This window comes from Herpailurus yagouaroundi, unplaced genomic scaffold (assembly GCF_014898765.1).
Source record: "Herpailurus yagouaroundi ecotype Mexico unplaced genomic scaffold, PumYag 189, whole genome shotgun sequence".
Taxonomy (NCBI): domain Eukaryota; kingdom Metazoa; phylum Chordata; class Mammalia; order Carnivora; family Felidae; genus Herpailurus; species Herpailurus yagouaroundi.
The window spans coordinates 10,434,717-10,446,149 of NW_024412420.1; the positions used below are offsets into that span (position 1 = coordinate 10,434,717).

Sequence of the window (11,433 nt, forward strand, 5' to 3'; positions counted from 1 at the left end):
TTACCCTCCCTGGGCCTTGAATATCTAACCATCGAAGGCCAAAGGTACCTGCCTCGCTGCCTCATTCGTACGGGTCAATGAGACGGACGCAGAGGGTTTTGCAAACTGCCCAGACTTTCCAGAGCCAGGGCTGGGGCTGCCAAAAAGGCCACCTGTGCTTCACCACACTCCATCCTCCCTCCTCACTGCCCCCCCGCGCCCTGCCCCCAGACCCGGCTCCACTGGCCCAGTCCTCAGACTTCCTGGCCAACACTGAGCAGGCTTTAGCCAGAAAGGGGCCAGCTGACCTTGTTGGCCAGAGCCCTAATCCCCTCCAGATGGGCCAAGGTGGCTTGCACCACCACAAGCTGCCCAGCCAAAGCTGACCCTGGTCCCACTGAGCATGTGTGGCTGTGTGTGACCATGTGCAGACCTTGCAGTGACAGTCCGGTCTCCCACTCCTCCCCACTGCTGACATCCGCACAAACAGTGGCCCCACTCCAGTCTCGCCTCCAACAGCCTCTTTTGGCTGTCTGTACTGGGTGGCTCTGGGGCTGCGACAGTGCCCAGGCTCAGCAGACCCCTGAAGGGTGTGGGGAGGGAGAAGCTCCTCCCACCCCCCATCCCCCCACCCCCGCCTGTCAGCCTCATCCCGCTGCACCTGCCCTTCCCAAAGCATGCTTCCCAGTACCTTCCCCGCGGCGGCGGAAGCTAGATGGGGTTTCTGGGGTCTGTGAAGATGTGGAAGCCAAGGACAGGACTTGTGATCATCTCCCAACACGGAAGGGACAGGAGGAGGCCACAGAAAAGTACCAGCTTTCCCTGCAGCAGGAAGGAACCCGATTTGGAGAATGACTTCCAACCCAACGGATGTTCCAAATGAAGGAGAACTCTCCCCAGACTGGTTGGTGTGAAAGCAGGGGCAGGGACAGTGTGACCTCCTGCAGGGAGGCCTCCATCCTGGTAAGGCTGGGGGCTGGGTGGACACCCCCAAAATGACCATCCCTGGTTCTTAGCTCCCATGATGTGCCAGAGAATATGCAAAGGTTACCCTTCCTTGAAAAATAAACACTCATGTGAAGCACCCTCTACCACCGCCCCAGCTTAAAACAGGAGACAATGGGAAGAGGAGAGCAGGCCCCTTTCTTAACCCCACTGAGGGCAAGGACTAGCCTTTCCCCTCCAGGACAAGTCCACACCCCAACCCCACCCCTGGTGATCATCACAGGCCCCCTGCCCTCAGTTTCATTCAAGCTGCAATGACCATGGACGGGGCGGCGTCAGCCTCGTGACCTCTAGAGGTGAAGAAGGAATTCGAGAAGGCAGAGGGGTCAGCCGGAGGCCCCTCTCTCCCAAGCAAGGCTGAGGCCCTGAGATTACCGCAGGATGCCGTTAGGTTTATTCCAGGGTGAGTGGGGGCCCATGGCGGGCCAGTGAGGATGTCCGAGGGCATCCGGTGACAGGGTGCCCGGGGATGGCCGCAGGGTGTGCAGGGCCCTGCCAGGCCTGAGTCTCTGATCAGCTGGGAAGCTCTGCCCCAGCCCAAGGAGGGCGAGGCAGTCACTGATGTAGCAGTTTTCGTAACTCACAGGGCTCCGTGATGGGCATTGAGCAGGCTTGATTCTCACACACGTAGGCCGTGGCCCGGTCTTCTAGCCGTCGCAGGGTACTCAGGAAGGGCAGCTGACGGGACAGGAAGCTGGAGGGGTCCCCGTTGGCCAAGATCAGCACCTGTGATAGCAGCAGAGTAGACGGTCACCCAGGGGGGGCGCTGGGACACTGGCAGGGCCCACTGGTGGGCTTCCTCTCCCAGGCCTACAGAAGAGGGGATCATTGGAGAGCCGCATGGGGGTGGCAGACAAGGGAGCTGGAGGGTGGGGCCGGGCTCACAGTCTCGAACCTTGTTAGGAATGTAGATGGAGTGGACACACTGCAACAGAGCCTTGGTGTCCTTGGCCTGGGGGTCTCCACAGATCACGATCTGGCCGGAACAGAAAGGCAACTCCAGGGTCAGGTGCAGGGAGCTGGATCCACACCTACCACGGTTTCCCCATCCTCCCTCCACCCCACACTACATCCCCGGGAAGGAATGGGGACTCAGCTCAGCATCCTCCAGACCCGCTGCTGGGAGACTGCCTCAGGGAGTCACTGCTGGGCATGTGGGAACACGTACGTACACACATGAGCACACACACACACACACACACACACACAGAGGCAGAGATATACAGGCAAACGTGCAAATATAAGCCGGCAGACCTGAACCCGGGGCATACACGTGCAGACAGGCAAACATTTACTGGTGAACGCTCAGTGTTCAGAGCCCCTGCCTCTTGCCCTCCCTACTCTGAGAGACCCAGTAACAGGCAGGCACAGAGGCGCTCCCTTGCCAGAGGCCTGGCTCCTCAGATGCACACTCGCTCAGATACCTCCGCTGCCTAAAGCAGCTCGTATAGATATGCCCCTGGAGACACCTGCACATGTACTCATAGATGGCCGCACGCTCACAGACCTGAGCTCTGGGGGGACAGCTCCAGGAGCCCCACCCCATGCCCCTGTCCCCCACGGCAGCCCCAGATGCCCCCCCACTCAGGGTCCCAACGCAAACGCCCTTGCCCCCCCCCACACACACACACCTGCTTGAGGGTCTGCTGATGGGCTGAGAGGGCGCGGACCATCTCGGGCAAGGCCACAGGCACACGGCGCAGGCGCTCAGAGAAGGCGGTCAACAGGCTCACACACTTGTCCATCCAGTCTTTGTGGCCCGTAAAGCCGTGCAGCCGAAGCAGGTTGTGGGCCGAGACGGAGTTGGCACTGGGCTCCGCGCCATCCTGGTCTGCAGGGGGCAGCGGGGGGTGGCGGCGGTGAGGGAAGGTCACTGGGTCCCGAGACTGTGGCCAGAGTGGCGGGGGACAGGGACGGGATGCAGAAGAGTCTACCCAACCCAGCCCCCACCCCCACCCCCCGAGCTGTTCAAGCCAGAGTGCTGTCACCCTTGCCTCTCCCTCCCTCTCTCTCACTCACTCCCCACTTCTAATTCCCACCCCCCCACCCACCCAAGTCCACCGGGTCTGCAGCCGGAGTCGACCGGAATCCTATCATTTCTCCCCATCTCATACTTCCGGCTCGTCTGAAGCCTTTGCCAGCCCCTGGGGGACTGAATGCCGCTGACAGGTTTCCTACCTGGTCACCCTGTTTCCCCTGCCCCCTTCTGAAGGTCCCTCCTCCATTTTCAGTCAGAATGACGTTCCTAGACCTCACCGGAGCTGATCATGACCCACTTAAAGCCCTCCAGAGACGTCCACTACTCGTCACGCCTGTAAGACCTTGCAGGGACCCAGCTTTGCCCACGTGGGCACACCCCGCCTCCGCCTCGACCCTCCTGGCCTCCCATAGCCCTTGGCTCAACGACACCTGTTCCAGGTTTGATCTGACCTCCCCGGAGCTGAGTCAGGCCCCACCGCTGTTCTCTCCCCAGGTCCCTTTGGGGACTAACGTTGATGTCAGCTGACATTGACGGAGGACCTACAATCTGCCAGACGTGCACTAGACCCTGGGCATGTAGCAACAAAAGGCAAGGCCTTGCTCTCAGGACACTTACACTTGGGTCGGGTGGGGGAGAGAGCAGACCATTAACAGACATGTCCGGTGACGGAGAGCGCTCCTGAAGAGGAAGGGGCCAGGCACCTACTCCTTTATGGCACTCTCATTGCAACCACCCATCTGCGTGTGCACTTTCGTGTTATTATTACTGTTGACTAGTTGTTTCCCCGGGGCCACGCTCTTGTACTTCGTGAGGGTAGGGACCGAGCGGGCCTCGTGTGATATATGAATCCCAAGCACGGCAGTCATTGCTGCCAAGCGTGTTCGCATAATGGCCAAATTCATCTCTCTCGCCACCCCGCGAGTACCAATGTTGGCTGTTTCACATATCGAGAAACCGACGCTCTGGAATTTAATGAGACCAACCCAAAGTCAGTTAGCGGTGGAACCCACGCAGGCTCCTTATGACCACACTGCGCTGATGCCTCCCACAGGGAGAGCCAAGCCCTTACCGGGTCCAGGCCAGCTCCAAGCCCACCACTGACCGTCCTTCAGACGCAGGGGCAGACCAGCCCCCAGCTCAGCCTCGCTGCAGAAGTAGCCGCCACCTTGGGAGTCCCAGAAGAGCCTGTCCTGGGCATCTTGCAGCTTCAGAGCCCACTCGAGCCACGAGCTCTCCTGCGAGGCCTCGTACAGGTCCAGTAGGCCCCGCACTACGAAGGCATAGTCCTCCAGGAAGCCCCAGCAGGGTGGGTTGCTGGGGGGGGGGGGGGGGGACAGACATTAGGGAAGAGGCTACGGGCAGGCCCAGGGAGAGAGGGGCTTTCCCAGAGGAGGCCCTTTGCACGCATCCTTTCGCTTAACCCTCAGAATCTACCTCTTTGTTGGGTACCATTAGCCCATTTTCTGGATGAGTAACTGGGCCCGGGGAAGCTCAGAGCTCACGGCGAGCAGATGGCAGAGTCGGGGTTGGGGCCTAACAGGAGGTAGGGGAGAGGGGCAGAGACAGGCCTGGGATGCCCAGGGAGACAAGCCTTCCCAGGCTGCCCGGCCCCCGACCTGTGCTCCACGGTTCCCCCGGAGCCTGCATAGCATGTCCGCATGAGGCGGCCGCTGGCCACGTCAAACATATGCCGCTTCAGGAACTTGGCACCATTGGTGGCATAGTTGATCAGCCTCTCCAGGCCCAGGACAGCCCCAGTCACAGCAAACCCAGACACCATCAGTCCTGGAGGGAGGAAACACTGGTGGCTGTGAGAAGCTGGCCGGGGGGGGGGGGGGCGCCTTCCAGGTATGCCCACCCTGACCCCCCCGAGCCCTGGCCTCTCTGGAGCAATGGGGTGAATGGGTAAGCGCTCCCGGCCCCTGTGTGTGACGTCGGGTGGGTCACTTAAGCTCTCCAAGCCTCAGTTCACTCGTTTGTAAACTGAGGATCAGAAACAGGATACAGGGAGACCTGATTTCTAGCAGGTGCCTGGCACACAGAAGGGGCCCTCATAGAGGGTAAATCTGTGAATGGGACCCGGCCTCAGGCACGGCCGCCCCACCGTTCCAGGAAGCCAGCATCTTGCTGTCCAGGTGCGGCCTCGGCCGATGTTTCCGGGCCTGGAAGAGCTTCTCCAGCCCCGTATTGAGCAAGGTCCGCACGGCCTCCACGTCCAGGCCGAAGCGGGCAGCGGTCAGTTCCAGCGAATAGCGGACAGTCAGCACATTCCGGCCGTGCAGCTCCCCCTTGGGGTCCTGAGGAAAACGGCCCCTGTGAGAGGGAGTCCCCCTCACCCGCCTGGCTTCAGGACCCCTTCCCCATCCTCAAGCGTCCTCACCTGACTGGGGCTGATGTTGCCCGCCTCCGTGAGCCCGTAATGCTTCATGAGGAGCTGGCCCGAGGTCAGGGGCTCCGTGGCACCCGGCACAGGCTCAGAAAGTAGCTGCTGGACCTCTTTGACCGTCCACACGTAGAAGGCACCCTCTTTGGGCTGCATGCCCCGCTCTGGGGGCGAGTCTGCGTCCTCTGCGCTGCAGAAGCCTCCAGACTGTGGGGAGAGAAGATTTGGCTGGCCCCGGCCTTCAGGGCAACGGGGGGCCCCCAAGCCCTCCCGCAGCCAGGCCCGCCTGCCTCAGTGGACACACACCCGATGACTCAGGTTCCGAGCCACGTACTGCAGGATGCCTCTGGCAACATCGGAGTAGAACTCGTCACCAGAGATCTGAGTGGGGAGGAAGCCGACTGTAAACAGAGTACCAGGCCACCGCCTGCCTGGGTACAGAGGGGACAGCCAACATCATCCCAAGAGGGCCCGGGAGGGAGCCTGGGCACAGGGGAGGGAATTAAGAATGAAGCTGAGGCGGAGCCACAAGTCCCCAAGAAAGCCCTTGACTAAGAGGGGCAGCCGGGGGTAGGTGGACAGGCTAGGCGTCTTTGCTCTGGGCTGGGTTCAGGGGCCACCTGGAAGGCCTGTGAATAGGCCACCGCGAGCTGCGCCTGGTCATACAGCATCTTCTCGAAGTGGGGGATGTGCCACTGGCGGTCCGTGGAGTAGCGGTGGAAGCCCTGTGCCGGGCAGGACACGGGGCTGGTGGCCAAGCCCGGCCTCTGCCTCCGCCCCCCTGCCCCCTCCCGGGAATGCCTAATCCCCCTCACCTGTCCCACGTGGTCTCGGATGCCCCCGTTAGCCATCATCTTCAGGGTGTGCAAGGCCATCTGCTGGGCCCGAGAGCCATCCTGGGTGAGTCGATGGCTGAGCCAGTAGGAGAACAGGAAGCTCAGGATCACTGTGGGCACCAAGCGCACTTGGGTGAGAGAATGGGGGACGCAGAGGGCAGAGATCGGGCCAGGCAGGGGTTGGGCGTGCACTCAACAGGCCGTCTCCCTGGACAGACTGCAGGTTAGGGAGTCAGCGGTCAGCACAGACGACCGAAGATCGTTACCCAGGCCAGCGTCCCGGCGTTGCTGCGGAGACCAGAAGTTAGGTCTACGCTAGGTAGCTAGTGCCAGGCTGGGGTAAGGAGGTCACTGGCCAGTCAGGAGAGCAGGAGGCTAGTGACCAAGCCAGAGGTCAGAAGCTGTTGACCAGGACAGGGATCAGAAAGCTGGGATGGGGATGGGGCAGGCATGAAGGGGACACTGACCCGGCGTGGGGAACTTGGGGGCCTCGGCGAAGCCCCCGTACTCCTCGTCATAGCCCTCGTCCAGCTGCTGGAAGCAGCGGCTGTTCATGGTGGCACCGGAGGGCGGCAGCTGGCGGTCACCCATGCTGATCTCTGAGCGGGCCAGTAGGGCTGCGGTGACACGTTGGCTGTTCTCTAGCAGGGTGTTCTTGTTCTGTTTCCACTGTGGGAGGCAGGGGCAGACCTGGAGGTCAGCATGCGGTGGGGGGGGGGGGGGCTCTTGTTTCCTTGTCCTTGCCCCCAGTCCTCACCCCTCTCCCCTCCCCAGGGGGCATATACCCACCTGCTCCCGTATCCTCAGCAACACCGTGCGGAAGCCAACTCGGGTCAAGCCATCCTCAAGGGGAAAGTAGGTGCCCCCCACAAAGGGCTGGAGGTTGGGAGTCAACCACACGTTCATGGGCCAGCCCCCACCACTGCTGGTGGCCTAGCAGAGAGAGGGCGGGGGTGAGGGGAGTGGCCCCCCCATGCGGGGACCAACCCCCCCCCCCCCCACCGCCCGATACGTGGACACACTACTCACTTGTACGAAGGTCATATACACCTTGTCCACATCTGGCCGCTCCTCCCGGTCCACTTTCACGCTGACAAAGTCCTCACTGAGCAGGCGACCGATCTCCTCATTCTGGAAGGACTCTTCCTCCATCATGTGGCACCAGTGGCAGGTGGAGTACCCCACTGGAACGGGAACATGGTGGGCCGGGCGGGGGGCATCCAGTGACTGGCTAGAGATTTCCTGGGAGGCCGCAGGCCCAGAGGACCCTTCTGCCCCTGCCCCCATCCACTACTGCTCCCTTCCTCCCATCCCAGGGAAGGTGGCTGTATTACCTGAAAGGAAAATTGGCTTGTTTTCTTTCCTGGCCTTGTCGAAGGCTTCCTGTCCCCAGGGGTACCTAGGGCGGGCAGGGCTGGGCATCACTCACTGGCCCCCGGGTGTGGGGGAGGAGGTGTAGGAGGGGCCAAGGGCCCAGCTGCCCCAGGGCAAGGACACCAGGGGTACTCACCAGTCCACAGGGTTGTAGGCATGCTGCAGGAGGTACGGTGACTTCTCATTGATCAGGCGGTTGGGGACCTTCTGGGGTGTGGATGGGGAGCAGTTGGTCCGGCTTCCCTTCCCTCCAGCGGGCATGGGCCCTGAACTGCTGACCGTCACACTTCGGTCCTTGTCCCGGGAGGAGCTACCCCTGGCACGGGCAGGCAGGTGCAGTGAGGGCTTTCCAGCCCACTCCCTCCTAGGCTTTCCCCAGAGCTCCGCTCCGCTCCACTCCACCCTGCCCTCTGGCACCTCCCCCCGGAACCCCCTGCTCCCAGCCCAACCCACCTTTCTGAACCACGGGGGAGACCGTGGCCTTTGTGCTCCCCCTTGTGTTTTGGGGGGGGTGAAGAAAGGTGGCTCATTGGGGGCTCCCTGCCAGGCTAGTCTCCCCCAACCTCTCGGACCCGGCGGCGGGAAGGCTGATGACTGTGAGGTCAGGGTGAGTCACAGTGGACAGAATGGTCCTTCGGCCTCCATTCTTTCCCCCTAACAGGGCCCCTCCCCAGGGAGGCTGCGCTGGAGGGGTCTCTCTGGCAGGCCTGGGTTGGTGGTCTGGGCAGGAGGCTGCAAGCTCTTGGTGGCTGGACAGGGCAATAATCGGATCTGGGACCAGACCGAGTGAGGGACAACGAGGGGAAAATTGACACAGAGGACCGGCTCACTCAACCTCCATGCCCTGGGCACTTCCATGAGGCCAGACCCCCAGGACCCCTAAGAAGTCGTTAACTGGCTCAGATCTCACAGGGCTCAGCTTGGGAGCCTGGTGCCCCGGCGGCGGCGCGGGGAGGGGGGGGGGGCGGGGAGGCAGACCTAAATGACAGGCTCCTGAAGCCACGAGGACTGTGATCAGCCCAGGGTGCTGCCGGATAAGGATCCTCGGCCCAGCATTGGGGTTCAAGGAAGGCTTCCTGGAGGGGGTGTCTGAAGAGACCCAAGAGAGCTAGCCCTGCAGCTGGAAGGGACTGAAAGGAGTAGAGGGAAGGAGGTCGTTACTGCCCGGACCAGGTCGCGAGCGCAGACTTGGTGCGGCGGAGTTCCGGAGGCGGCGGCAGGGGTGGCGGGGCTGGTACTAGGGAACCAGCGCGGTGCCAGCCGGCCCGGGACCCCTCGGGCGCAGCGCTCGCCGCAGCCGCCCGCTCACCCGCCCGTACCTGGGGCTCGCGGCGAGGCCCGCCCGGGCGCAGGGCAGCAGGAGGCCGCGGCCCAACCAGGTCCGAGCGCCCAGCATGGCTGCTGGCGGCCGAGGCCGGGACGCTGCGCACCGGGAGGAAGGGCGGCAGGCTGCGAGGGGGCGGGCCCCGGCACCCACCCGGGCCGCAGGCGGGTCTTCGCCGTGACTCCCGGCCGCGTGGCCGGTCTCCGCGCGCCGCCCGGTGGCCGAACTTGGGATTGCAGACCGGACCGCCCGGGCTTGGGGGGACCGGAGTCTGTGTGCAAAACTGGGCTGACTCAGCGAGGCCTAAGCCAGCGGCCGGCGGGAGAATAACCCCCCTGAGGAGAACATGGGCGGTTATGAGGATGCCAGGGCCTCGGGTCATTTTGTCGAACTTCGCTCCTTTTACAAATGAGAAATGAGGCGCCAGCAGAAGGCATGGCTTGTCCAGACCTGCCTGGCCAGTGAGCTTTGGCTCTGCCCCTCCCTCTCCAGGGCCTGCCCAAATCCCACCCACTCCAAGAAGCCTTCCCTGAATAACGACGACGAGCCAACTTTGTGTCCCATCATGTACTTTTACACTTGTCTCATTCGCTACATTTTGCCAATATTTATTGAGTGCCTGCTGCCTGCCAGGCACCCTGCTTAGGTACAACGGTGGGTGGAGAGAGACCAGGCTCCTGCCCTTGTGTTGCTCACAGTCTGTTGAAGGAGACGGAAGCTAATCTGACAGCCATACACACGAATGTACAACCACCCACTGTAAGAAGGGCCGTGACTAACAAGGAGCCTGGCCTGGTGGGAGAGGCTTCCCTGAGGAAATCACATCTGTGTAGCAGCCGTGGAGGAACAAGAAGGTGGGGTGTGGAGAGGGCGTGGGGGGGAGTGCTGGGGAAGCAGGAGGAACATGTGCAAAGGCCCTGTGGCATAGTGGTGAGTCAGAGTTGAGGAACTACGGAAGGCCGGCATGGCTGCCGGGCAAGCATCCAGGTCTTGGAGGGACTCCAGAAGTCTGCGTAGCAATTCTGGTTGCTGATGAAAGAAGAAAGATGTTGAAGGGCTTTGGTCAGGGGAGTGATCCGGCACTTTGGAAAGGTCCCTCTGGCTTCCTAGTGGAGAATGGACTGGAAAGGGGCAGGAGCGGAAGGAGGATTGGTTGGGAGGCCGTAGCAGGACCCAGGGGAGATGGCGGAGGTCTGCAGCAGGTGGAGGCAGAGGTAGTGAGAAGGGTCTTGAGGCCTGTAGAGGAGGAAACATCCTAAAAATTGGCAGTGAGGGAGGGGGAGGCATCAAGAGTGGTTTGCAGAGGGGGGATTATGCTGGACAGAGAGGCCATTTGCTGCGGAGGGGGCACTGAGAGGCTCGCGTGGGGGTTCGTGACGTCATTTTTGGACACGTTCGCTTGAGGTGCCCTTGGGACGCGTGTGTGGAGACAGCACGGCTCTGGGACGCAGAGGAGAGGTTGGTGGGAGGGATCAGGGTGTTCATTGTGGAGACAGTGCAGGCATGGAAGGGAATCATCTGGGGAGCAGCAAGAGAGAAGCAGGCTCAGGCCCGGGCTCAGGGAACTCAGGAGTGCCCCTGTGAAAGAGAAGCACTAGAAGGTCAAGGGAACCCCAGGAGAGGTGGTGTCCCAAAGGCAAAGGGACGGAGAGTTGCAAGGAGGGAGGACCTTCATGGTCAGACTCTGGAAAAGCCAACCAAGATGGGACTAAAAAGAGCCTACTGGTTTCAGCATCACGGCGGCCATTGGGTGGGCTTAGCATACAGTGTTCCAGTGAGGCGGGGCTGACGGCAGAAGCCGACTGAAGTGGGTTAGGAGGACAGGAAAGAAGGGACATGGGGGGCACCTGGGTGGCTCAGTCAGTGGGGCTTCCGACTTTGGCTCAGGTCATGGTCTCAGGGTTCCTGAGTTCAAGCCCCACATTGGCTTGCTGCTGTCACCACAGAGCCTGGATCCTCTGTACCCCTCCCCCTTTCTCAGCTAGTGCTCTCTCTCTCTCAAAATATAAATATTTAAAAAAAGAAAGGAGACATAGGGAGGTAGTATGGGTGTTTGATATGAAGGGACAGATGGAAAGACTTTCAAGATGGATGAGGCAGATTATGACAAATATCAAGGGACAGGCTTTGGTTGAGAGAAGGCGACTGATGACATTGAAGGTGGGGTCATGGCAGAGACGTTGGCAAGCCGGAGGGTATGGTGGATGCCAAGGAATGAGATTAAGATCAGAGAACAGGAAGCCTGCCTTGAGTGGGGAGGAATTTGGGGTGATGGCAAGCCCAAAAATGTGACCATGGGTGAGAGGTCAAGGCCATCCTCCTGAATAATAGAGTCACGCGGGGTTAAGCAAGATGTGGATGAGAAGACTGTGAGCCAAGCCTGAAGCCTGGTGAGAGTGGGGTGGGGCGCAGACCCAGGCAACGAGGAGGCACAGCAGCCCAGTGGCTTGAGCCTCTAAGAAGGAAGGCTCTCATTGGAGGAAAACGGTCCAGAAATAGCTACAGGGAACAAAACTACCAATCTCTTCTTGGTGGCGGTCAAGCAGGACCC

The 11,433-nt window shown here is 61.2% G+C and overlaps 1 protein-coding gene across 7 annotated transcripts; it reads right to left on the reverse strand.

The window, feature by feature from the left end:
• Window positions 1-1,355: 1,355 nt before the first annotated feature.
• Window positions 1,356-9,005, reverse strand: SPATA20 (spermatogenesis associated 20). Of its 7 annotated transcripts, XM_040497186.1 has the most exons (17): window positions 8,878-8,979; window positions 8,537-8,688; window positions 7,695-7,874; window positions 7,519-7,583; window positions 7,214-7,368; window positions 6,974-7,117; window positions 6,652-6,874; window positions 6,164-6,294; window positions 5,969-6,073; window positions 5,655-5,729; window positions 5,346-5,555; window positions 5,070-5,262; window positions 4,582-4,750; window positions 4,068-4,279; window positions 2,616-2,815; window positions 1,880-1,960; window positions 1,356-1,710 (listed from the first exon to the last, which is right to left on the reverse strand). In XM_040497186.1, the coding sequence occupies exons 3-17, from the start codon at window positions 7,817-7,819 to the stop codon at window positions 1,540-1,542; spliced, it is 2,259 nt and encodes a 752-aa protein (XP_040353120.1). In that variant the 5' UTR covers window positions 7,820-7,874; window positions 8,537-8,688; window positions 8,878-8,979; the 3' UTR covers window positions 1,356-1,539. The 7 variants fall into 7 exon arrangements, with proteins under 7 accessions (XP_040353120.1, XP_040353115.1, XP_040353117.1 ...); XM_040497181.1 differs by lacking the exon at window positions 8,537-8,688 and having other exon boundaries at window positions 8,878-9,005; XM_040497183.1 differs by lacking the exon at window positions 8,537-8,688 and having other exon boundaries at window positions 6,652-6,853; window positions 8,878-9,004.
• Between the last annotated feature and the right edge of the window lie 2,428 nt (window positions 9,006-11,433).